The sequence below is a fragment of the Parambassis ranga genome, chromosome 3, assembly GCF_900634625.1.
Source record: "Parambassis ranga chromosome 3, fParRan2.1, whole genome shotgun sequence".
Lineage (NCBI taxonomy): Eukaryota > Metazoa > Chordata > Actinopteri > Ambassidae > Parambassis > Parambassis ranga.
This window is the reverse complement of record NC_041024.1, coordinates 13,856,341-13,883,260: the sequence shown is the minus strand read 5'-3', so window position 1 is coordinate 13,883,260 and position 26,920 is coordinate 13,856,341. Positions and strand designations below refer to the sequence as shown.

General features: G+C 38.7%; 1 protein-coding gene across 1 annotated transcript in view; it reads right to left on the bottom strand.

Annotated features, from left to right (window-relative positions):
• Positions 1-26,920, bottom strand: part of LOC114433624 (CUB and sushi domain-containing protein 1-like) — a 219,612-nt gene that overhangs the window by 53,143 nt on the left and 139,549 nt on the right. The window contains exons 25-34 of the mRNA XM_028402269.1: positions 22,333-22,489; positions 20,063-20,254; positions 16,512-16,638; positions 16,062-16,273; positions 14,239-14,430; positions 12,503-12,641; positions 10,055-10,242; positions 8,450-8,644; positions 1,571-1,687; positions 1,373-1,486 (exon numbers count right to left, since the gene is read on the bottom strand). Of these exons, the coding sequence (XP_028258070.1) occupies positions 1,373-1,486; positions 1,571-1,687; positions 8,450-8,644; positions 10,055-10,242; positions 12,503-12,641; positions 14,239-14,430; positions 16,062-16,273; positions 16,512-16,638; positions 20,063-20,254; positions 22,333-22,489 (1,633 nt within the window). The remainder of the gene's footprint in view (positions 1-1,372; positions 1,487-1,570; positions 1,688-8,449; positions 8,645-10,054; positions 10,243-12,502; positions 12,642-14,238; positions 14,431-16,061; positions 16,274-16,511; positions 16,639-20,062; positions 20,255-22,332; positions 22,490-26,920) is intronic.

Sequence of the window (26,920 nt, the reverse complement as noted above, 5' to 3'; positions counted from 1 at the left end):
TTACACAGGCAAATGAAGTAACAGTGATAAATGAGAAAAACATGGCCTGGTGTGGCTGACATTTAGAACCATCATTAGCTGTGTCGAGCTGTGTGTGTGTGTGTGTGTGTGTGTACACCTTTAATATGTGTGCTAATATGTTTGTGTGCCAGGATAATCAGTCCGTTAGCCGGAACAATATGCTACAAAGCTTTTTGCTGGAGTGTGTGTGTGTGTGTGTGGATGAGCTAATGATCCAATAACATTTTGTAAAGCCTAGTGTGTTCTCTCAAATTTCTTTAAGGAATAATCCACCAATTCTACATTATACAGCATAAACAGGATGCTTCCCTATAAACTTAGATTTATAGCAGTTTGAGAGAAAAAAAAATGTTTAACACGCAGTTTACAGTAGTCAACAAAAATTGTCGCTCCATGTGTTAAAATAAGCTCACTCATCCACTCAGGGATAAAATTAGCACAGAAAAGCAAAACTCTAAGCTGCTGTGTAAAAATAAATATACACTCTCTGGGGGAATCATATCTCTCTACATGTTTTTTTTCTTTGTTTTTATCATCAAACTCAAATCCACCCCAGTATTGTAAAGACAATTTTACTGGAAGTTGCAGCCTTAATTTTAATCTAAAAGCCCCTTTTTCCTCCCTAATAGTCTACAAACACAACACAGAATAAACCTAACAGAGAAAATATTTAAAATGCCCTGATTTCTACAGAAAGAAACTAAATGTCAATTCCAGGGGCATTTCCCTGCAGCATGCCCCCTGGCCATGACACATGAAACTCACACAAAAGAAAAAAAACTTCAAGGCAATGGCATCACATTATACTGCTTCGTATTTCATTCTTCATACTGTGTCTACATCGATTTTTGCCACATCTTCCAATCTCTATCCATGCTGAATGTATTACTGTGTAGTGACTTAACCTGTTGCCAAGCTGAGATGACTCAAAGTTGGAGGATAAAGAAACCCATGGAGGATAGTGTTAAGGAGTATCAGCACTACTGTATATTGTATGGCCCCAGTGAGATGCTTTCCACTGCCGATTTCTTCTTGTAAGAAAGATAACCCATAACGGATTCTCACCAAATACATCACTGTCAAATAAATTGTGATAACGACCACTGGTGCTGTGTTCTACAGCCCCCCAGAGCTGCTTTCTTACCGACAATTTCATTATTTTTCTCTTTCAAACATGAGCTCCGAAGCACACACAAAAAGGAGGGAGGACAACTTTAAAACATTAGAACAAAACTGAACCTTTAAAAAAAAAATTATGTCATGTTAAGAGAGGTCAAAAGTCAAAGACGTGTTGCAACTTTGATGGCAGCATAACTGAACAGATAACATGAGAATTAGTCAAAAGACTCACCAGAGTGTGACCCAGCCAGGGAGCTGAGCAGTCGAGAGTTGTCATTAGCTCCATCAAACAACTCAACAGAGTCATTCATGGCTGTCTGGAAAACGGCAAACTGACCAAACACCACTAAAAAATATGAAAAAAAATAAACATGTAATTTAGACTTTAGGTTTTACTTACATTGTTAACTATAATTGTTTCCATACTTACCAAACTGCGGTGACACAGTGATGTAATAGGAGCAAGTTTGTCTTGTGGTATAGTTTAGAGGATAGTTAGGAGACAAAACAACACCTTCAGATCCACCATACTGCCCTCCACATGGAGCTGTAGACAGAAACAAATGAACTTTTTATTCACTGTTTTGATCCAGCATGTGAAACCTGCAGTAACATATAGGGGATTTTTTTCACCTTTTGAACCTTCTTATTTTATGTCCGGACTAGCAGAATAAATCTGAGTGGGTGAAGTGAATGAGAAACACTTGGCCCTCAATCATTGCTGTCACTAGGCAAAGCGCCTAACAGCTGCTCCATGGGAACAACTCTGTGACTAGCAGATCAAACTGGTATTGTTCAAGGCAGCGCCCAGATGTGAGCAGCTGCAACAGTGCATGTGTGTAGCATCACAGAAAAAAATTGCTTGTCTTGAATAAATAAATCAAGTGATTTATGACTAAAGCTCACAAATATGAGCATACCCTCGTCTCTAAAGCAGCAAGCAGTTTGGCTGTAATATACATGTTAATTATTATTAATTATTACATATACATTATCATTGTGTTTACCGCTGTATGCCAGAATTGTATTTTTTTTATTGCACAAAAAAATATTTTTATTTTTAGTTACTATAAAACTACATTTACATTAGCATATGATAAATCAAATATTTGGCATTGGTTCTTTAGCTCCTTCAGTTATTTCAGAGATGTTGCATTGAAAAATATAATTTTTAATAATTTTTTCTTGCTGCTGGGAGTTGTTGTTGTTGTTGTTGTTGCCCAATGCATTTGTAACTGGCAAGCATATCACCACTCTAAGTTATTCTTAAAATAAAAGAATAAACAAAAACTGACTCCTTTGGTTCAAACGTTGTCTAGCTTAAGAGGAAACATGTCTCATCTCCAAATAGAACACATATAATTATATATTGTTATAGTGCAGTGCTCTTAAACTTTATGATTGCATATATTTTTGCATTTGCGTGTGCAAATAATCAGCAACTGCTGGGTTTATGAAAAGCTCACAAGCTTAAGTAAAAAAAAAACCCTTTCACATTGGCAACATGTCAAAAACTTCTCTTAGCTGCAAAACGCTTCTCCTTAATTTTCTCTGTTTCCACATAAAACATGATCCATTGCCCAGAAGGGAGCAACAGTGCACACTTTAGCGACACTGTGTATTGATAATTTTCTTTTTTTTGGTCTGTTCTGTTACACCCTCTCAGCAGTTAACAACACAGTAAGATTTAGACTTAAGTGACTGAATTTATCTGATCTGAGCAAGAGCACAGTGTGCGATCTCTTGTATCACACTTTTAAAAAGCCTATTAATTCACGCTACCAATGCACAACCCCAGCAGCCCCAAGAGAGTTACAAACCTTGTGAACAGTCTGAGGCTGTGTGTATACTGCAGGTTAGGCCAGCAGAGGTCAATGACATTTGTGTAAATGTCTTTGAATGTGTATGTGTGAAAATCGGCAGCAACAAACACATCTGTCAATGTCATCTTCTCCAGCGCACACTGTGTCCTTATCCGTTCTCTTCTCACCTATCTGGCCTTTCCTCATCTTGTTGTACCTCTGTAACCCAGTCCCAGTGTCCGCCCCCGGTATCAGATGTGATCTATGACAGACTTTAATTATCATCACCTCTGTGCTTGCTGAAAATGTGACAGCATAAAGGTGCAAAGGTGGCAAGTCCTGTATGTGAAGAGAAAGCACTTTGTGAATTAATATTCTGCCTGGGTCAGAGGCCTTTCTGTGGCACAATGCACACAGATAGGATTTTATATGCAGTGTCATTAGTGGACTGTCTTTACAACATTGCTCCTGTGTTTTTTCTTTGGAATGATGTTGGACATCCCCTTGAGGGTAATTCCCTCAAGCAAAGATTTCAGCATTTCAGCCTTGTGGAAATCTGTGCAAAAGGGGCTCAAAACATCAACCAGAGAGCCCTAAAGCGCCTTCCAATTTCACAGTGGGACAGCCCATAGCTTAGAGGACTTATCTGTAACATATGTCAAAGTCTATGAGACCATGAGTGTGGACATTAAGACTGGCCCATATTCACAGCTAAGGCTTGCTCACTAAAACGGATTTACATGCCAACAAAAAAAAAACAGCAGAAAAACTTGGTTTCTACTTCTTTGCTAGACAGTTGTAATACTCCCACCCACTCCTCCTTCCCCCCACGCGTATTCCCCACTACTTCCGTCTTGTTTCCTAAAGCATCATAGTAATCATCCTCTGACTTGTCTCACCTCCTGATCTGATGCATTGATATTGATTGATATTTTTGGATTGATTTTTGTTGTTCTGTTGCATTCAAACCCTCAGGTCTACAGGTCTTGTCTTGATCTACCCACAATCCCCCAGTGGTGCTGCTCTAGGCTCAGGTGTCAGCCTTATCAAAAGCCTTCACACACACGTGCTTTGATCACTCACACCCTCTCACTTGCTTTCTCTCTCTCTCTCTCACACACACACACAGCGAGACATACGAATAATGCAAAAAAAATGCTACACGTTATTCTCTTTTTCTCACATATTCATGCGCTTTGATCATCCCCACACATACACAACACTTTTGTAGTCCTACCTCTCACTGTCTGTGTCTTGTTTTTCTTTTCTTCTCACTCAAATACACACACATGGCAAGGCTTAAGGTGGCAGTAAGTGTACAGGAAAAGATTTCTGAAAAATCCCAAAGTTATGGCGCAGTTCTTTCAAGAGTTTTGACACAGAGCTGTTAGTGTCATCAATTTTTCCAGGGATGAGATTCATATCTCAGCAATGTAAACAACCACAAACACATACAGCATCACATATAGAATCCAGTTTTCTATCATTACACAAAGGCTGAGCAAAACGGCAAAATAACCTACTGCAATATGTTTGTACGCAGGCATTTATCATGAAAAAAGAAAAAAGAAAATTTAGAACAACTAAATTATGGTGTCTGAATCTTTATAGCTCAGTATAAAGGAAGTAAAACATGGAGAAATAAAAGAAACAGTCGCCTGTTGGCAGAGCCATTTTTTTTCTATTGTATTCAAATTTCAACACAGTGTTTCCCACTGGTTACAGCTTACCTAAAGCAGTGGGTGGTGTGTGGTGTGTGATCAATGCATACAGAGACACGTGTAGTTTTAAGGGGCGGGAGATGTAACCTGGGTTATTCCCTGTGGATTTAATTATGCCGAATCCCAAAATACCTCACAAGAAGACTATCATACCTAGATGGCTAGATAGAGACTGTAGATGGCCATAATAGAACAGAGTGTAATATTTACAATTTTAAAATATAATTTGAAAACAGGGCCAACAAACAAATCTTCACATGAAAAAGAAAAAAACAGAACAATAAAAGGGAGGGAACAAAGGCAAGCCATAATTAACATCAAAACGTTCACCTTGAAGCTTTAGACAGACAAAAATCCAAACCACAGGTGTATCCCAGACAGTGAGCACAAACAAATACAACAAAGAATTACCAGTTCTCCTAATATTTCACAGGCCACTGTCTGTATAATGTACCTTTCCACTCCAAGTTCCTACTGTATGATACACCAAAAAGTTTGTGTGTATATCCCTGATGACTACCATGCATGTTGCATTTCATTCCAGTTGTACATCTACAAAGCAGATTTTTAAATCCAACATGGTTTGTATCCATGTTTATTAGCTTGAAGTCTTTTTCTTCCCTGCCACTGCGCATTGCATCACCTCAGACCCACTCATGTCAAAACAGCAACTCAATGGGACTTAACCTAAGAGGGCTCAATTTTATGGTGGAAATGTTCTGACCTAATGTTAAACTAATATGATATATATATGCATGATACAAATCCTCAAATTATGGACAAGCAAATTATTTCACTATCAATAGAGACACAAACAGAACATGTGCAGCTGTCAACTTCTACACTTCAAGACAACAGTGTAGTGCTTTTAAAGACTGAACTTCAGTGTGTTTGCCTGATCAGTAAGAAGGCAAACATTGCAAACCATTTCAAACGAACTGGCTTTTTGCAATAACTGATTGTAAAAATTTGATTGGACCTTCATCAACTTCACAGCAACAGGCATACAACCTTCCTCACTTCACGGTGAAAAAAGTATTTGAGCACATGGTTGAATCTCCTTGAATCTCCACTAATTACCTCGAAGCTTTCTAGCCATAGATTTTTTTAAAGTCATTCTGTACTTTTATTTGCTGTTTGCTGTCGTGTGTGGTCTATGCCTCAGTGTAACGGTTTCTGCTAGTGGATGATCAAGCTGACATGTACTTCCACTGTGGGATGTTGATGTGCAGTGTCCTTTTCATCTTCACTAGTACTGCATTTGCATTCCCTTTTACAAGCCACACTGTTAATGGCTGAATTTACTTAAACAGATTGTGTTTGTCTGACCATATTTTATTCCAAACTTTTACAGAACTAGCAATTCCCAAGGGTTCACCTACTTTTTCTTGCAAAAATAAACACATACATGAGTGACGTACAATATTTGGTGTATGTGTGTGCATGAATACCGCCTCTAGACGGCACTCTATAATAGTGCTCTCTCTCTCTCTCTCTCTCTCTCTCTCTCTTTCATTTTACCTCTCTGTCCCTCTTCCTCTCTTGCAAATACACACATACACAACCCTATCAACAGTCACGGAGAATTCCTTCTTTCTCGCACCAGCTCTTAGTTACCATGGAAACCAATAAAAGAGCGGTTTCAGATGGGAGGTGTTTGTGTATGTGTGTCTGAGTGCGTCTGTGTGCACAGAAAGAGAGAGAGAAGGGAGGGAGAGAGAGAGAGAGAGAGAGAGAGTGAGAAAGAAAGCCAAGGAAGAAAGCGTGAGGAGAAATGTAGAGTAAATCAGACATAGAGGAGGTGGGAGGAAAGAGAGAAAGAGGCAGGAGATGAAAAAAAGAGAGAAAGGGGAGAGTAAGAAGTAGTTACAGAGAAAAAAAGAAAGGGAAGGAGGAGAACATGTGAGAGGGGATGAAACAGAAGAAGAGAGGAGACAGAGGGAGTGTAAGTGGAGATGTATTATTTAAAGAGGTCTCACCCTGTCTAATGAGTTTGGTCTAAAAGCCCCAGGAGCTGCCCCAAGATAGAGAGACAGACAGAGAGACAGAGAAACTTGCCTAACTATATAGTAAGAAAAATCGAGGGAGTAAAAGAGCAAGACCACTGGGTAGGACTAGACTAAGTCAAACTGTTCTGCTATGAGTATGTGAATTGTCTTACAGTGTAGTGGTTGGACATCACAGCGGGTCCATGTATTAACCTCAAAGAAACGTCCATTATTGAAAAACCACATCAAACTCGTTTTACAGTTACAGACATGAATCAATAGCCTGATGAAGATCGAGGCCTCCAGAGTTTCAGATAATTTTTTTCATGGAACATTATGAGGTTATCTGTCAAATAGCCTTCAAATGTGACTAAAATATCAATACTTGGCTTCTAATCATACATTTTGTAAAGACAGGCATCTAAATATTACACTCAGTGCATGTGTCAGCTTTATTAAGAGTACAAAGTGTGAAGTTATTAAACCCAGAGAAGCTTCATCATACCCATCCAATAAATATACAGATGTTGTCAAACATGCATAACATCACAGGACTTACTTGGAAGTTAGTGAGAATGCACTGAGCAGATGTGCTACATGTATGTTACATGTGTGAAAGGGGAAACTATGTCTGCAAAAAAACAAAACATCCTCACGTAACATGGTTAAGTTGATGCTAATGGAAAACATGGATGTATATCCTGACATTTGACCTCATGTTATTTCTGATCATGGGACGTATACGGCGGTAAAAGTATGAATAAGGAGCCAGGATGGGAATAATAGGGGTTCATGTAATATGGCAGACTTGGCATATGCGGTTGGATATGGCATAAATAACTTGCTAAGTAGCTGGAAACATGCTTTCACCCCACAGAATGTCAGTAATAACATTATCCTTTCCTGCTCTGTGCTCCTGAACAACCTCCTCTTTCGATCAGCCAAATGGTCAAAGACTGCAGCTTAAAACATCAGAGATTTGAGATTGGTTGAGTAACTGTTACATATCTAAACGTGATAAGTGGCAGCATTATCTTGAAATAAACTGGATGAATAAGAACATGAGATAAAATGACTTGATGAGCTTTTTTTTCCTGCTGTCTGTAATTCGTTGATGTTCTAAAATAGCTGCTCTGCGTGCAATTATCCCATCTTTATTCTCTCACACCCTCCAACCTCCCTTACTCCTCCACCCCTTCTTGATACTGTCTCTCAGGCATTATTAAACAAACCGTTCATAGAGACTGTTTGGAGGTATAAGTAAGTGTGCATTGTCCATGTGTGTGTGCCCGGTGGCTATTTTTTATCCACATGATATTAGGTCAGGTCTATGCTACTTTTGAGATCACACAGACTCACACACACACACACAGTCCGTATACAGTGCACTATGAATGGCACTTTGGCAGGTGTCACTTCCTTGCCTCTCTGAGCTGTCAATCAAGCAGACAGCTCACTTTCCAATCCCTGACCGACTCTGAAAACGCACACACTCACTTGTCAGTCTTAAACCAGTAAGTCCCTCTTACTTGAAGCAGGGTTTCAGCAAATCAGTCCTCCTAAATTTGCTAGGCAATGAAACCTAAATGGAATTCTATGGCAACCCCACAACTAGAGAGACAACGAGATTATTCAGGCTGAAGGGAAATAAGGTAAATAGAGAGTATCACTGATTTGTAGTTGTTTTGACAGAACAGCGATATTGATATTTAGATTATATGTAGATATCGATTTATGACAGGATATATTTCTTAAGTATTTCTTAAGAAATATATCTTCTTATAAGTGTCTCTCATACCTTTACAGGATGGCAAGGATCTATCCCACACTGGTTTCCCATCATGCCCTATGATGCAGGTGATGGTATCTCCTCCCACTATAGTGTAGCCATGGTGACAGCTGTAGGAGACCTGAGATCCCAGTTTATAGTCATAACCTGTCCGACTGCCGTTCATAATGTTACCAGGATCAAAGCAGGCCTCTCTTGGTTTTTCTGTAGAGAAAGAAAAGACTTTGTGTCAATAGGAAACAAACTTTGTCGTTAAGAAGAGCAGATACAGAGAGTGCAGATGCCATAATAGTTCCAACAGCTGGACAGACCACCAGCAGTCAACAGGCTCCGAATTGTTGACCCCAACACTCTGATTTCAGTCTACTAGCATGCCCCCACAGGGAAGAGGAAGAAAGTGATGAGGTGGAATAAAAGTTAAGAGAAAGAATAAGAAGAGAAAACAGCAGTAGGTATAAGAAGTCAACCATGGTCTAAAATAGTCTTGGATTTTATGACTTGGTGTTGAGCCAGCTTGTTTGCTTTTCAGTGATTAGCCAATAAGAATGAGATATCATGGTGACAGAGGGGAAACAGAGAGAGTGAGAGAGAGAAAGAAAGGTGGAGGGCAAGATAGACCCGAAACAGGGAGATAATTAAGGCTGTATTTTAATTAGAGAGATGGCAGATGAAAGGTAGTGAATAATGACAAAAGTAAAGAGGTGTGAGGTAGTATGAGGAGACAGACAACAGAAAAGGAGATAATCTTTTTTAATTAGGGATAAATGGGGTGAGAGAAACAAGACAAAAAAAGAGTTTAGAAAATTTGATAGAGCAGATCTGGTCTCTAGTGAGTTGAACAACTGAGCTCCATACAGACTACAGTGACTGTTGAAACAACCCCAGTCGTCTGCAAAACCAGGATGAGTCACAATCTATGAAAGTTTAAAAAAAAAAAGAAAAAAAAAACTCAAGGTCTCATATGGAACAGCATGCCCTTCCAGCTGAAAAAAAAGATTTCAGATGTGAGGAGGAAATTAATAAGAACAGTCAGATTAAAATATTATCCAGTCTGCACACCATACAGTCCCGTATTGACTTTTAATCATTACACTGTTTTTTTTTAATTATTATTATTTAAAGGTACAAAAACTGCAAATACTGCTGAAGTATTTTGTTTGCTGGAAACATAACACAGCAGTGATCTGCCCTGACAAACAATCCCAATTAATAAAATTGATCACTGTGTAAAGATGATTTGAATTAATAACTTAATCAGGCCAATAGTGCAGAGCCTAAAATATTGACAACTCCTGTTGCTACTGTGTTACTGCCAGTAGTGTCCTAGTCTATTACTGCTATTAATGCTTTTACTTATTGGTGTAATGCTATCCTGCAGCTAACGCTCCAGCTACTGTACTAGTATTGCTTTGAAACCCTCTTTTGCTGTGCTTTTATTCATACTTCCACTTCTTTCTACCACTGCTACAACCAATACCACTACTTATATAAGAGCGTGCATTTTTAAAACATACTAGTCATTATCTATGAGGAACATCAATCGCTGAAATGTGACCTTGTTGTAAAATACTGTATACAAGGACAAGCTAAGTCAAAGTTTTCAGGTTTAATTACCTCTATACTCAATAGCGAAGCCAGACATGCCCAGTGAGGCGTCGGATCTGAATGCCAAGAAGAGAGTGTTACCACTGCTCTCTATCCGCTCTGGGGCCTGGTTGCCTTGGAGACTTGATAGTAGAGGCCCATTAGAGTCTTCACCTTCATAGATGTGCAGGAAGTCGTAACTTGGCTCCATGTTGAAACTTAGAGGAAAAAAAACAAAACAAAATAAAGAAACTTGATTAAACAATCTGGTAAGATCTGACTGTGTTGTGTGCAGTTTTATGTGTAAGTATTCTAAATCTCAAAACAATAAATCCAGCGGTGAGTGTGAGAATATACCTGAAAATACCTGCTTCATTTAATAGTTGTAAATTAGTTTGTGCTTTCTTTGTTTTCATCGTCTGCTGATCTTCATACTTCTTGAAATAAATAAATACCAATAATAAAAATGCTTTATTAAACCAGGGAGTCATCTAGTGCACTCTTAATATTATGATTGATTGTGATCCTTTATGGATCTTTTTTTTTTCTTTTAACTTTACATCTTTAGAATGCAACTGTTTTTGTGACTTGCTGCCTAAATGTAGCAGTTTCTCTGCATGTATCTTTTTAGCTGGTTAATGTTGACAGCTCTCTGTCAGCTCTGTACCGCAAGTATGTCAAGACGTCTGCTGCCTGTCAGAGTCAAACACACACACACACCTACAATAATTTTAGCTATTTTTTTTTGGTTTACTTACTTCTTAATTGTATGTAATAATTACCAAAGTTAGAATTACTGCAAAGAATACCTGGGTTTAAGCTCTGTGTTTATATCTGCTGCAAAGTGGGCTTAACTGTACCTAAGCTCCCTTTGCCCTGACAAAGCATTAAATGATCCCTGCTAATTCCTTTTGCATTAGTGATACATTCAGACCATGAGTGCTAACGCTTCTAAATGTCATAAAAAAGAACAGAAAGATCTTGCTGTGAACAAATCTGGCACCACAACCTTTCATGCCAAGGGTGAAACAAAGAGCATACACTATTAAGACCAGGAAATGGAATGTAACCCACCTAAGAGCATATTTGTTGGTTTTTGTGTTGGACTAGCTACAAAATTAGCAACTGTGCATGCACTGTAAAATAACAAAAACAATTAAACGGGTTGTGTGAGGAGTTTACAAAATAACCAATATCAATAATCCTAATTAAATGTATTAGTAACCCATCTCACTGTTACAACAGAAGGGAATTATCTCTCTAAAAAACATCAAGCAAAAATTGGGTCATTTTTTCTCCTTTGGCAATCTGGAGAAAGGCCGCTTTGCTTTCATCTCCTTTGCTACATTTGAAGCTCCAGTCTTCACTTTTGCTTCAGTCATAAGCCCCTAACCACTGTGACTTGTATAATATTCACAACGGAGGCACTAGCAGAACTTGAAATGTAAATAAACATCGTCCTACTGCCATAAAACAAAACATGTAAATGTTTCCAAAGCAAGACGACAACAGTGGATGTGCAACCACTGAATGGAGTTTCATATACACTGTGAAAGAGAACACAGTTTCTTTTACAAGCAGAAACTGGCTAGGTGATTGACTATTTTAATGTAAAAATGGCTTTTAGAAGCTTTCCTTACACAGTAGGGATTGCTTAATAAGAATTAATGGCAAGTCATTTAACACAAACTGTGTCCAGTCTCTGACTGTACAAATTATGCTCTGACTCTGTACTGATCCACAAAGTCGATGCTGAAAACTAAACATGGAAAATAATGTTTTTGAATCTATGGATAAACATACTTTAGAAAATGTCCAACCATCCTCTTAATGTTAGAATTTTAATTTTAAATGTTTTCCCAGGTATTGAGGACAAAATGAGTAATGGGTTAATATCACCATTAAAATCATCATTGAAATCACTGATTCACCCTGATGTATCTCTTGCAACCACACTGCATAAAAATCAAGGATCTAATGCCATGTTGCACTAAACGTGTTACAGCACAGTGTTATGATGTGGTAATCTTAATTCTACTGACAATAAAATGGAAAAAAATCTGCCAGACTATACTATTAACTGATACAAGGCGAGCACCAATAACAGTGTTTTCTCTGAGCTATATTACATATTCAGTGAGCATAATAGGAGAATTGACATGCTAGCTTTTGTTTCATACAGCACACAGGGCTTTGATACAATGTTTTATAGCCTGAGTGTGAAATTTTTAATTAACACTGAATTATCATTAATCTAACAGCTTGATTTCTGTGCACAGACCTCTGAAGTATTCTACCCAAATAAATATGCCAGCCACCTTTTATACAGAAAGCCCCATGCACAACAGGCGAGGATTAAACTTGAAATCTGTCATCCATTAAATCAAAGCTCTGCTCGTATTTTAAAGCTTATAAACAGATGTGTGTTAAGTCCTGGTAGGAAACACAGAAGTTATGTTTCTGATCTACATAGCCTACCTTTTGAAGATAAGGGCAATGACAAAGTCAGGGTTGACTCTGATTCTCCAGTCACACTCTTTCCCAGGGGGGTAAGGCTGAGGGTAGTTAGGAGACAGAATCACTCCAGAGGGGCCGCTGACATTACCCCCACAGGTTGCTAGAGACAGACAAACAGTGAGAGGAGGAGAGACAGCAAGAGAAAGATGATTACACAGCATTGGGTTAGGTGCTATTTGGACAGAGAATCACTCCTGACTGACCACTCATATATCCCCCACAGGTAGGCAGAGCATAAGTGAGTTAGTTGGAAATAGTGAAGTACGCCAGAGGTTGGTTAGGAAAGAGAGAATTACCCCTAGTGGAGCACTGATTACCTCCACAGGTGACTGTAGGGGGTGAAAGAGCAAAAGAGAGACAGAGAGACTGTGAGATTTAGTTACAAAGTGTAAGGCTGGGGGATAGTTAGCAGAGAGAATCACCCCTAGTGGTCCTGTTAGCCCAAAACAAGCCATAAAGCTATAGAGAGATATTGGCAAGAAGAACAGAAATGTGATGTGAAGGAGGAGTTTGAAACATGGAGAGCTGTCTCGGGGGAGGCAGGTGGGTGTGAACGGATTATCAACAGTGAAATAGAGGTAAACAAAGGCATTAACAGTTGCAAATCACTCACAGACAAGACACACACATTCCAGTATTGTGAACCACGTTGTGCAGTGTATAATCCTGGGGGATTTTGAACACAAGGGAAACACATGCTAAGCTAAGCAAAAATGGAGGTAGATTTAAGCCCAGTATATTATCTACATTTGTGTACAATGTGAGGTTTTTGGTAAAGAGCCAAAGGCAGACTGTGTATGTTGTACTGTAGTTGACCAGTTGTTAATGGAGGTCAAGATGTCAGTTATGATTAGGGTGGAGCTTTAGCAGCTTAACATCAGCCATTTAGCTGCTCAGTCTAACATTAGTCTAGATAAATGTGTGCCATAGGCCTAACAAAGTGTTCAGTGGGGAGCTAAAGTACCGGTTTGCATGTTAAACATCATGCCAGGACTAGTACACGAACTGAATGACTCAGAACAGACCAGTCCTACAATGATGCCAATCGTTCTGGTGCTCAAATGAAGTATGGCAGCCCGGGACCTTTGGAGTAATTTCTCTTGATTGTAATGATTTCTTGTGCATTTCGTGTGTTTCAAATACAAAAAGCACATCACTTCCTTCCTTTTGTAAGGAAGTCAGGATGTCGAAGGGAACTGTGGTGGAATATAAAGGACAGAAAACACCCCTGAAAGCAGTGGAGTGAAAAACAATCAGCAGCAGGATTGTGTGAATGAGGTGTGGAGAGGGATGCAGAAGCTCACTGGGCTATAATCAGCAGGTGGGCCAGATGTGTAATAATTGAGATAGAAAACAAGCAAACTCTTTTCTGTTCATCTGATGTTGTTATTCTGTGATGACACAGATCAAACACCATTCTGTCTACTCAACTATTTGTCAATTACAGCAGTGCAGGAGAGAACTTTTTGCTTTGCTACTTTAATTTTCCTCTATGCCAACAAAGCTGAAAGTTTTATCTGAACCACAATTTATTTATCACTAAGTTTAAATTCTCTTAAGCACCACAAGGATAAAAAAATGGAATCATTACAAATCCAGAGGTAGTCAACCATTTGGGAACATGTACAAATAATATATAGTAAATAGCGGTATCTAAACCTTCATCACACTATTACTACTACTGTTGCTGCACATACCTATACATGTTGGAGGGTCAGGCTGCCAGTAGAATCTGTTATCCATGCGTACACATGTGATGGTGTCTTGCCCTTGCAGCTGGTACCCTGGGTCACACTGGAACATCATACTGTCACCCGGCTCTTTACTGTCGCCATATCGAGAACCATTTACAGGGATGCCTGGGTCATTGCAGGTTGTTGCTGTTGTGGCTGGAATAAAAGGGGACTGTTATACATACATGTCTAATATAGACAGACACATTTGTCCATCACAAAATAAGTCCTATTGAGGATTGAGAAGTAAGGGTAACTGGGGAAAGATATTAAATAAAAACTCACGCTGCCACCAGTTAGGACTACGGTAGTTGTTTCCTCTAGGCAAATTTGAGCTTGCTGGGAATAACTAGATTTATTTGACTTACATTGCTTGTCTTACAACAATCTGATTCAAGGTGAAGGGGTTTCAGCAACAGAATGAGGTTTACATTTGTCTGTCAAATATTCTAAAATCCCTCACTAATGTGCCTGATTTAAGGGTCATTTGAATACTATGATAGAATGTACAGGATGTACACATTCCAGCGCCGTCTGTGATGTTACTACCATGCGATATATAGGGCATTTCTAACTGTAATCTATTTTCCCTGGGAGGTGAGATCCCTCCAGTGATGGAAAAAACATATAGCTAAGAAGTTAAGATGAGAAAAAGTTTGTTAGAGCAAAAGAAAGTTGAAGGTTGTATACAACTGAGCACGAATGGACACAGAAACATTGCCACTGCTTGTATCTTAATTATCTGTGAGGCTTTGGATTCAGTGAAAATTATAGATTTGACCAAAATAATATTAGATCATGTTTGCACAGAAGCTGGGCCTAGCAATCACATCCACACTAAGCATACAAATTATTTCCAGCAGACATGATCTAACTACTGGTGTACGGCCAAACGTGCAAAACAGTACTTATTGCAGCTGGTCAGTGTATAGAGTGGAGTCAAAATGACAGAGTAGCGCAATAATGTTACCCTTTGCTCAGTAAATCCACAAATCAAGCTTCAAATGTTGTGGTAAATACCCTCACCTTTGCTTTAGTAATTCAGCATGAAAGTAAATATAAGGAGTCATTACCATACTAATAGAAAGCAGTGCTTTGATTAGCATGTTAGTGAGAGCAAATATTTATTGTTCTAAATATGAAGTCAATTAAAACAACAGAGACAGAGTGAAGATGCAGTGAGAGTGTAACAAATGGCTCAAACAGGCAGTGTGAGCCTGCAGTAGAGATTTATATGAGATTTCTATGACGCAACCATAGAAATGAATGAATATATTTTACTGTACTAAAAGCATTAATAGCGAACACAATGTTTGCTCAAATATTTTCATTTGATGGCTAAAGCAGCACTCCTTTTATTCTCTCCTTTGCAATACAAAACACAATGGAGCCACGGGCCTTTTGGTGGGTTCCTTCAGTACTTACAAAGAGCCTGAGTCCCAAGGTGAGTTATTAACCATGTCTTTTTTTTAACAGAAATCCTGTTAAATGCAGAATTAATGGCAGATTAATTATGTTTTAGCCAATATAAATGAGGTTTATTTAATAACTAGGAAAGTCTACATGTGATGAGTGCTGTAATGTCACTAATCTAATTGCTAATTCAGCAATTGGATTTTCTTAAAAAAAGGGATCTAGTGGATAATGTAGAGCAGACCACCCATCAGTGATTTAGGGGAATCATGGGAGATGTTTTGTTCTTTCTTTCTTGTAAGAGTTTCTTCAACCATTTGCACTCACGCTGAATGATTTTACTCTAAATATATGGTGCAGATAAAGCCACTTACTGGAGAACTGAATAGAAAACCCTTGCTTGCTGATGAAGTAATCAGAGTCAAACTGCAGTGTGAGTATGTTGAAAGTTGAATGGATATCTTCTGGTAAGGCTGGGCCGGACCATTCTTTTAACAGGATCCCACCATCTGACGGGCCAGATGGACCATCCCAAACTCTCAGAATATCATGGCCAATCTCAGTGTCAAAGACGATGAAGTGGAGGCTAGGAAAACACGAACATAGAGCAGTTTTACCATTTTTACAAAGTCATGTCTCCTTAAAAAACATTGTTTGTCTTGTTGATACAACCAGTGAGGAAACTTTACCAGGCGCACACACAGTATGTGTTTGCATACCTGCAATCATTCAGTTGTCACCTATTACAACATTTTCTTCAAAAAAAACTGACAGCTGCTGCTCATCATAACATTAAAGTGTGTTTCTGGTTGCTTTATAGTTACCTGATAGTTTTGCCTGTATCAGCCTCTATAGTCCAGGTACAGTGAAGGTTGTTATCATAGGGAGCAGGATATCCTGGAGATAGAATCCGTCCAGACACTGCTCCAGTTATGTGACCTCCACACTCCGCTACAAGGACAAGAGGAGGATTAGATGCCCATTTCCCCCTCTTTTTTTTTTTATTTTTCAGAAAACATCCACAGTAGGCGTGACTACAAACACATTTAACAGAGTGGATAAAACATCAACACTTTGAACAAAGGTATGGTGATTATATCAGGTGGATGAATAAAAAAAAGAAATCCACCAATCCATCTATATTGTTCTGGTGAATCAAAACCTTTACAACCCTGTGTCAATATGTTTATTTGTAAATCATGGTCATTTCAGTTCCTTAAAAACCCAAACCTAACCCTGAGTCGGGGACTTCCATCTACATTTGGTCAACTTGCGTGTTGTTTTACAGCTGTGGCTCATTAACATGTGTATCAGAAATCTAACATCTGAGTGGGTCTGAATGGATCCAGTGGTATTTAGTCCATCAATCTGCAGCCAGTTTATCAATTTCCTTTGGGAAAATGTATGCCATTAAATAAATTACTTTTTGTAATTGGTTCCACAGGTATATTTTTTTTCTACAGCACAATTACTGCTTCGGTTCTCTCTCTATAAAAGATGGCTTCTGTACTTCACTGAAAATTACACTGAGGTGTGAAGGTTGAGTTAAATGAGAATCAGTTAAGAAAGGCTTGAATCACTAAATCAACCTTGAATTATCCAAGCTCTTAGTATACAGTTTCAAGGTTGCTGAATAACTTTGATGGCTTTTTTCCCCAAAGGATCCCCCTATAGTGTTAAAAGTTCAGAAAAAAATGCTGTTTAATACACAGGAGAGAAGTGAGTTTTTGTGTTATTTTTACATTGTTTTCAGGAGAGGGGATCAGGGGAGATAACAAGAAGCCAGGGAAAAGGCTGGGAGCAGATTTAAAGTCATCATGGTAGCAGACAGAACACATAGAAGCACAAAGATCACTGCTGATTAGAAAACAGTTTGGTTTAACTGTAGAACTGTGAGTGCATTGTGTATTTGTGTGAGTTAAGCAGGCACCGCTAACAAGCTAGTGATGTGCAATTACCCCAGCCAAAATGCAAACAAATACACATTCACAGGTGACCACAGGCAGCAGCAGATAGTATACAATCATCTACACTCATGCCAGTACTTAGGTGAAGACACACACTCTTATATATGATTTGAAAAGTGGTCCCTGGTGATGGAGTACAGAAAAGTAAAGGAAACTACCATTCAATGTTTAATCAAATAATGCAAGGAGAGACACAGGAAAGGAGAAAAGGGGGTATTTAGTAAGAAAAGCCAGCTGAAATTTCCAGAGATAGAAAACCCGATCATAGAGAACCACACATATAGAGAAGAAGCCAGAAGACAGGTTTATTGTATGAATAGTGGAAGAGAAAGAATGGCAAGCTGAGCCCCACAGAGGTAGAACACCACTCTGTTTGACTCAACGTGGGAGAGTCAAAGAGACAGTATAGAAACAGCCTGAGGCAAAGCTATCTCCTGATCTCAATGCTAATACACATAGATATGGGAGTGAGCCAGACACATGGAAAAGGAGAGGCAGAAAGACAAACACCCCAACAATTAGATACAAAGGTAGATGTGGAGGTAGTTAGCCAAGGGCTCTGCCAGCAAGTATTCTCCTGGTTGCTAAAATAAGGCAGTGACAGAGCAGCTCCAAATTATGACGGGCTGCAGAGGTACCCAGGACACACAAACAATACCCACAGCCAGCCAAAAAAAACTGCACACCCATTCTAATTCACACAATACCTATACCAGAGCATTATTTTTGTTGCCATTAGCAACATTGGGTTAGGTCCCACCTCACAGAGCTCAGGTAGGTTTGGCTCTGCAATAGGGAATTTCAAATTAACATGTGCCATGCGTGCCCACATCCACCGAGCAAGGTAGGAATACTGACAAGAATGTTTTAATTTGTAGAATATGCAAAGCCACAGAATATCTATGGACAAGCAAGAATCATGGACTTTAACAAATGTGAAATTGCTTTTGGGACTTTAAAGCTAGCTCAGAACAATACATATAAACAAATGTTGAGTTCATGCTTCACTGATGGATGCTGAATGAAAATAAAGAATCAGAGTGGCCAGCTGCACATGGTGCAGCATAACACAAAACAACTTTCACAGGTCTATGAGCAAGACAAAATAAATCGCCATGTTAAAACACCTGAACCATTTGGCATATTTCTCTGGAACCCAATTAGGAGCTGCCAAGTGCCAACAAAGGTTAAATCTACCCTGTAGCACTTTATCTACATCAAAACCTGGAAAAACCTTTGACTATATTTTTGTCATTTCACTGTCTAAAAAAATAAAATAAAACAAACTTGATAGAGAGCACAGCGGCAGTCACATGGTGGCTCATTATGAAATTATGCTCTCAGGCAGTTCTCATAGATTATTACTTATTTTCTCAAGACTGTGTGTATTATAACAAAAAATATGACTTTATTACAATTTTTGTGTATTTTGTGTCTATTAATGATCTTAATTCTGATTAAAATTCCCAGAACAGGTTTTATCAAAATACTCTTCACTGATGCGGGTGTCGGGTAAACACGTTTAATAAAGACAGAGTAATTTCTTAGTGTGAAAATATTACCACAACTTTGACATAAAACATATGAGCAACATAAATCTATTCTAACAGTGTTGGAATATAAGACAGGAGCCAGTGCTTTGGCTTGTATTGTGCATAAAGTCACACGTTTTTGTTCAGTATCTGAAAAAGCACACTGGTCATGCAGCTCTTGAATTACGTGATACCCGTGTTTGGTTCCTTTTCATCTTAAATTTATTCAAGAAGCAGCAATTTTAGATGAATCAATATTGTTTTTACATCACATCACCTTCAGTCTCCCCTTGATAGAATATTCTATTTATTGTGCATGCTGAGAATAGAACAGAAAGCTGAGGCATCTGTCAAAGTCCTTGGTGTAAAATACTGCACGCACCTTCAGGGTACAAGAAAGTTGTCTGGCTTACATTATAAATTTATCAAAGTTCAATTCAGACAGCCATCCCCTATTTTTGCACCTTAACCATGCAATCTTCAAAATATGTAGAAGCCTAGTGCAGTAAAATATCATGCCTGGTGACAACCCGCTGTCCAAGTGCAGATAATCTTGTGTGCACAGGCTGATGGATCTGCAAGGCCTGTTCTTGTGCACAGAGGTGTACTAGCAGCACTACGTATAGTTCCCACAGAGTGTTGAATCAGTCCCAGTGCACTCTTTTCAAACTATTCACCTGTGTTGACTCAATCACTTGTTCACTCACTCTCTCTTTTGAATCATCACGCTGCCGCTGAGAGACAGCTTCTCCTGCTGCTTCTCCCTGCTATTCCTCTCAGTGTATAGGAAAAATTGCCCACAGGTTAATAATTCAGATCATGTAGGTCTGAATTATTGATGCACAGGAGACACTACACATGTGTTGGCATACTAACCAATACAGGAAGGAAGTGGCTTGTCCCAGACACGTCTGTCCCCACTTAGACAGGTCAGTGTGCTGCTGCCATGGAGACTGTATCCAGGGTTGCAGGAGTACAGGACAAACGTGTTGGCATAATGACCATCGTCCTGGATCTTATAGCCATAACTAGGGACACCTGGTTCCTCGCAGCGTACGAGGTCAAAACCTAAAAAGAGACACACAGACACACACAGTTAGGAACACACACTCATATGCACACAGATGAGGTGTTTGCAGTCCAAGCAGCAGGACAAGATTGCATAAATGAACAGGGTGATTCAGTTCTGGACAAAAGGACAAAAGGTCATTCTATTCTTCTCTTGAATCCCCTTCCTCATGCAGAAGTTTCAAGTCTGAATGTACTGTGTGGTGAAAACAAATGTGACATTTGCACTGACAGCAACAGGACAGTATGGATGCACAATACTGAATTTGTGCCAATATCCAATAACTCCTTCTAGGCCACATGCAAGTACAGATATCAATATTTCTGCATAAATATGAACCAAATCATCAGCCATGTTTTTTTAAACAAAAACCTGACAGTAGACAAACAGATATCGATCAAACAAATGAACGGAAAATATATCAGTGAGTTATTCAGGAAAATTATTCGATATTATATATATGTGGCAAAACTAGTCACTGGAAACATTTGGTTGCTATTATTGCTGCACAAGGGGTGTCAGCAGATACTGCCACCACTATATTATATTGATTCATATTACTTTTTTTTGACTAGTTTCTACTTCCAGGAAAGTCAGCTGACATTTTTGGTCATATTTATGCACAAATATAAAACATTCTGCAGAGTTTACCTAACTAAACATCAAGCCTTTTCGAAATGTGTAATTGACTTTAAATTTAATTTAAGTGAACATGTAGTGTTAAAGGAGTGCCAATGCATAGCCATCACAAGAAGACAGCTATGAGCAATCGTGGTTTTCTTAAAATGAAGATCTGTTACTCACTGCCTGGATCAACTCATCTACCAAAACATGTTGGTTAGGTTTGAACTGAAACAGACTTTAACTCAGAACACTGACACATATTACTATCTTCATAAACACCAGTTTTTTCACCACCTTAATAATTCCAAGGCTCAAGTGATAATTTAATATGGCATATGTTATCGTCACATCATTTATTATGTGATATTATTAAAACAAACTGGTATCTCTAACAGTCTACTGTGAGCTGTGATTATAAATGTCAGTCCCTCCCTGCATCCATTTGGTTTTAAAAGACAAATCTCACTTTCCTGTTAATGTCCTAAACAGATGCTTTATGAATTCTTATTACTCGATTAAAATAGCCTTTAACACTGTGAAATATTAATGCCATTTTCTTCAGTGTTTGACCCTACTTAAGACACCATTGTTGCTGCTCTTGATCAGATGCTTCTCTCTCCTTTCTCTTCTTCAAACCTTCCATCAATCTCCCTTATCTATCCATCAGCTCATCTATTGTAGCAGAACTTTTGAAGAAGGTGTCACCTTCTCCAGCTTAACGACTTGCAGATTGACAGCTGTTTAATGGTTTAACTGACGCAGAGCATCCATCCAGTATCCATATACCATCCACCGTCATTCCTTCACCCCTTCGTCCAGCCGTTCTCCCACTCCACGTGCCACTTTCTCACCTTCTTTTAATGACTTGCAGATAAATGCTCCTTTAATGGCCTCTTTGACTTACACAGCAGCTGGTCTTGCCTTCTTAACACACTCCCTCTAAAGCTATTTAGAGGGAGTGTGTGTGTGTGTGTGTGTGTGTGTGTGTGTGTGTGCGCGCGCACGCGTGTGCATGTGTGCGAGCGTGCACGCTTGTAAGACAGTAAGGGACCTTATTTCAATCATTCCTGTGCTCATTTAATTTTTTGCAGGCTTGTTGGTCTGGACCAAAGAAGACTACGGTTTTGTAACACATGACATCTGTTTTGTTCAACTGTGTACTGCAGCCCTTGAGAATCACTTGACTGAGAGGCACAGGGTGGATCCAGGAGACATTGAAGAGGGTGATCTAACACAATTATTACCACTCCAGCTTTCAATTAAAAACATATCTTTACAAGGACTGTCTTGATGAGCTATTCAAAATTAAGAAAATTACTCTGTGTGCACATTACTAACAGTGTGTGTGTGTGTATTTGTAACCATACTTTAACAAAAACCAGGGTTGTAAAAATGAATATAAAACATTGTCTTTATTGCTGCTCAGCTTTAAATAATTTCTTAGATAGTTTACTTGTGTATGTCAGGCGGAAGCCCTGATTGGTTCCAGAGGCGTTGCTGTTGAATTCCAGCCACAGATGATTGGATGTACTGTTGATGATATGACCCAACATGCCATCACGTGTAAAGTTGCCAAGGAGACGGGAAGAAGTGTTCTCTCCGTCGTACACCTGTCAGTCATAACATAGGATTATGGTCACATACCATGAATTAAAACGTGAAAACATACACCTGAAAGAGGTTACAAGTGTGGTTAAAGCAATAATTCCAGAGCAGAGCAAAACAATGACACGGGGCTTCATGGGGAGTAAATAAACTGGTTACCATATTTGAAATCTTGTTTGCAATGATTAAAAGAGTGGAGTGAGGATGCTGTACTCCAGCTCCTGTGGAAAACAGTGCAACTGAGTACCACATTAATTAGTATATTTTGCAGAGGGGATATTGTCGTTAGTTTGATAAATGTTCCAAACATTGGCTCATAGAGTATGTTGCAACATGGGTTTATGTAACAAAGAAAAATACAGTGTTTCCCATAAATCATCCAAAAAAGCTACAGAATCTCAGTACGCATGTTAAATGACACAAAGCTGATGTCTATAGTTGTTTTCACACCTGAGACTGAAAGCAGGATACTGTACATTAGATTAACACAACTGGACTTTATGTTTATTTGCAGGACTTGTGACAAGCTTGTTTATTCTTTATTAGTCAGCTTTTTCTCTGTTTACATTGTAAAAGCACTAAAGAAAAGCTTGCCTGTGAAATCTAATAGGTAATCTAAATTCATACAGATAGCATTAAAAGGAGATAAACAGCTGGAATCTATCTGCTACAATGAGGTGCAGAGAGCAGAGAAACAAAACCTTCTGAATTGGCAAAACTGCAAATGACAAATCAATTTTAGTAAAAATATAGCATACAGCATACTGAGCACACAGAGTAGACAATTAGATTGCAGATTAATTTATATTGATTATTTGAAAAATGCTGGCAAGATTCAGAATGTGCTGCTGAAACACTTTGCATTACAGTCTCTCACAGGTAGGACATAAATCTGAATGGGTCATGCTTCAGCAGTTGATGCTTATATTTGGCACACTTTGATGCTTACACTGATCGGTGGTGACAGGTCTGCAGGTGGCGAGAACGCCAAAGAAAATGAGCTGAGGAAATCTACTGTTCTACATGTACGGCCAGTCATCCACCTCTACTGGTTCCAGCAGGAAGACATAGCTACTCGAAAGGGCCGTGTGATTTGGTATCATACTGTCATTTCTCCACTAAACTTATTGTTTCTTTCCTGTTCCCTCCTCATTTTCTCTCAGTGTCCCACCAGTTTTGCATTTTGCTGTCTGTCCATCACTCTTGCTTTCTGGTTCTGTCTTGCTTCCTATTCTCCTCTGTGTGTTTCAGTAAAATTCAGTATGGTTAATGAAAAGCCCTGCGGCTCATAAATCAACATGTCACCATCTGCCACCCCTCCTCTCTCTATCTGTCTGACTCTCTCTTTCTCGCAGGCTCTCCTACCATCTCTATTTTATAACAATTCCCACACACTCCCACGTTGTCTTCCTCACTCTCTCGTTTTTCCTTCAGGGAAATGGGGTAAATCAGAGCAAATACGGTCAAGCACTGCATTAGGTGACATTTTTAGGCAAATTGAGCTTGGTAAGCCTTTTCTTTGACAATGCCAGGCAGGAACACAGCCAATAGCAAGAATAATTGTAATGAGCTGCTTCATATGTTACAGGAGATTTTAACCTCAAGCTTGCTGGAACCGTCAACCAAATGGTTAGTGTTCAGAGTGTTCAGCTGCTAGGAATTTGCTCAATTACTGTTAGCCTGGGGAGACGGATGCTAATTGCTAGCCTAAGTGGCACTTTGGGGCTTTCGTTACAGTTCATTCTAAGCTTTCGGCTTAATTCTTTGGAAAAGTTAATTAACATACATGTTGTACATTTTCAGAAATCACCCTTGAAATGAATTAATGCCCACATCTATGCCATCACACAAGATAAGATGCACACTGAAGGTAATCTAATCATACCTTTCTACCTTTTCTTGTAACCAATTTTCTTGCCTGTAAGTACCAAAATGCCTGCATGTATTCTTTTTTAGTGTTTATTTCCAACCCAGTGGCCAGAAAAACACCTTTCCATTTACCGTTTCTGCGAACTTAAAATATGTACACTCTCAATGTTTCTGAGCCAAAAATATGTTTAATACCAATGTTCCCCCCGACAGCAAACTAACGTGTTATGTCACCGTTTCACTATATGTGTATATCAACTTACAGATCGATGTGCTTTAGGCGTTTTGGGGAAACACAATGGAGGTGACTAGATAACCATTTACAAAGATGAATATTTATCATCAGTACTTTGTCACGATTGCTTATATTGTTTGGCTAGCACGGAAAAGCTCACAAACCCATTGCCATGACAGCAAAAAAAACTCCTGCACCTGCTTACAACCAAAGCAATGTTTATGAGGCAGGTTTAATGTGCTCACTTTTGATAAAAAGTTGCACTTTAAAGATGATAAATATTAATCTTTGTAAATGGTTATCTAACCTACCTTCATTGTGTTTCCCCAAAACGCCTAAAGCACATCGATCTGTACGCTGATATACACGTATAGTGAAAAGTGTACATATTTTTGGTTTGCATAAATGTTAAATGGAAACATTTTGTTTCTGGCGACTGGGTTGTTCTTTCTCTCTATATAATGTAAGAATACCTCATAAGAGGAATATAACTTGACCTGTGTACAGCACTGACAAATCACAAATGTCAAAAAACATTTTTGTTTCAGTGTCATTCCTGTAACTTGTCTTGGGGACTAGTTATCTAAAACCTTAAACAAACATCCAGGAATCAGTTTGCTCTTGTGCATCATTAACATTTGTGCCCTTAAGGTATTATTATAATTATCTCTTTCATTTGTTAGAGTTAGATAAGACAAAACTACAACTACTTTATGTCTGCTGTCTTGGTGTCACTTTAAGTTAAAGGATTTTTTTTCTTTTTTTTTTAAATACCTATCCCAGTGGGAACATTTCCAGCTTTTTTACAATGACGTTAATCCTCTCTGAAAGTCAGGGAGAACCCTGCTAATACAATCTAACCACAGACAGGCTCAGCCAATGCTCTAGGCCTAAGACTGATAATACACTCTAACCACATACTGGCTTAACCATGCCCTCAGGCCTAATGCCGCTAAGAGACATTGTGAATAGAAACAGTTTTAGACGATGTCTGTAGGACAGCGTCAAGACTGTAAAACAGCTCATACATCTGCTCCTAACTGACATTTAAATTGGTGCCACCAGCATGTTTGTATTTCAGAAGTACACAAGTTTACACAAGATTATAATATGTTAACATGTCAGCAGATTCCTCTTATATAGTACATTGTGACATCTCAAATTGCGTAAAATTTTTGAAGACACTGGCAAAGTGCGAAACCCCACAATAACATACGACAGATGAAGCTAGTAACCCTTTCCAGTGTCTTTAAGTGTAACACAACACAACGCTGTATGATCAATTGTTTTAGTTTGAGTAACCAAAGGCATTTTCTTTATACAAATATTTAAATAACCACATTATAGTGAATTTGCTAACAATGCATGTCTGTTTTATTCCATAGTATTTTGTAATATCATGGTTATTTGTTTAGCTTAATGTACCACATAGTGCAACCAATAAAAATGAAAAGAAGATAAGATTCAAGTAATATAATATTAAGGTGTGGTGGGTTCAATAGAGGGCTAATAGAGGCAAAATTGATCCTTTTGTGCCTCCTCCTTCTGTGAATTCATTCACGCTGAATGGCTGCAGCAGGAGCACCATCAGCTCTAATAGAGAACATGGTTAATAACCCCCTGCAGGGATGTTATTGCTCCTTACAATAATGTTTAACACATCTAGCGGAGAGTGCAAACTTTGATAATACAATTTTACTACATACTGGGGGAGCCAGGAATTCAGGGCACCGTCTGTTGTTCCTGTTTCTCTTTCTGCTTTGTTCTTACACACCTCATATACTTAAGGGAGACGCATTCCCTGTCACTTAATTAGACCAGGTGTGCATAGCTGGAACAAAACCTTGCACATCATGTGGGTTTTGTGGAACTTTAGGCTCTGTAACACAGAACATGAAAAAGTACTACTTGATAAAATGTGTAGAGGAATACGTTTTTGTGTCATGAGAACCACTACATAAAATAGTCCCTAAAATGAACAGAGGGCAGTACCACCAAGGGAGTTGGGTTGTTAGCCCTACACATTAAATCCATGTTGTATTGGTAACACTGTGTTATCGTGGCATTAGAATTGGCATGAAATAATTGCAATAATTTTCTATCTATCATTTTCATAATTGTATTACTATTTGATAAGCAGAAAGTTAATGATGAATTTATCTGATAGTATGTTTTATTTTTTTTGAAAAAAATATATTATTATGATCTTGCAACAATTATGATTTTAATTCTTTTGACCATGGTTATTGTGTGATGAAAATCTGATATCATAACAACAGCCCCTCTATCCATACTCTCTGATATCTATGAACAAACAAATCCTGCATACATA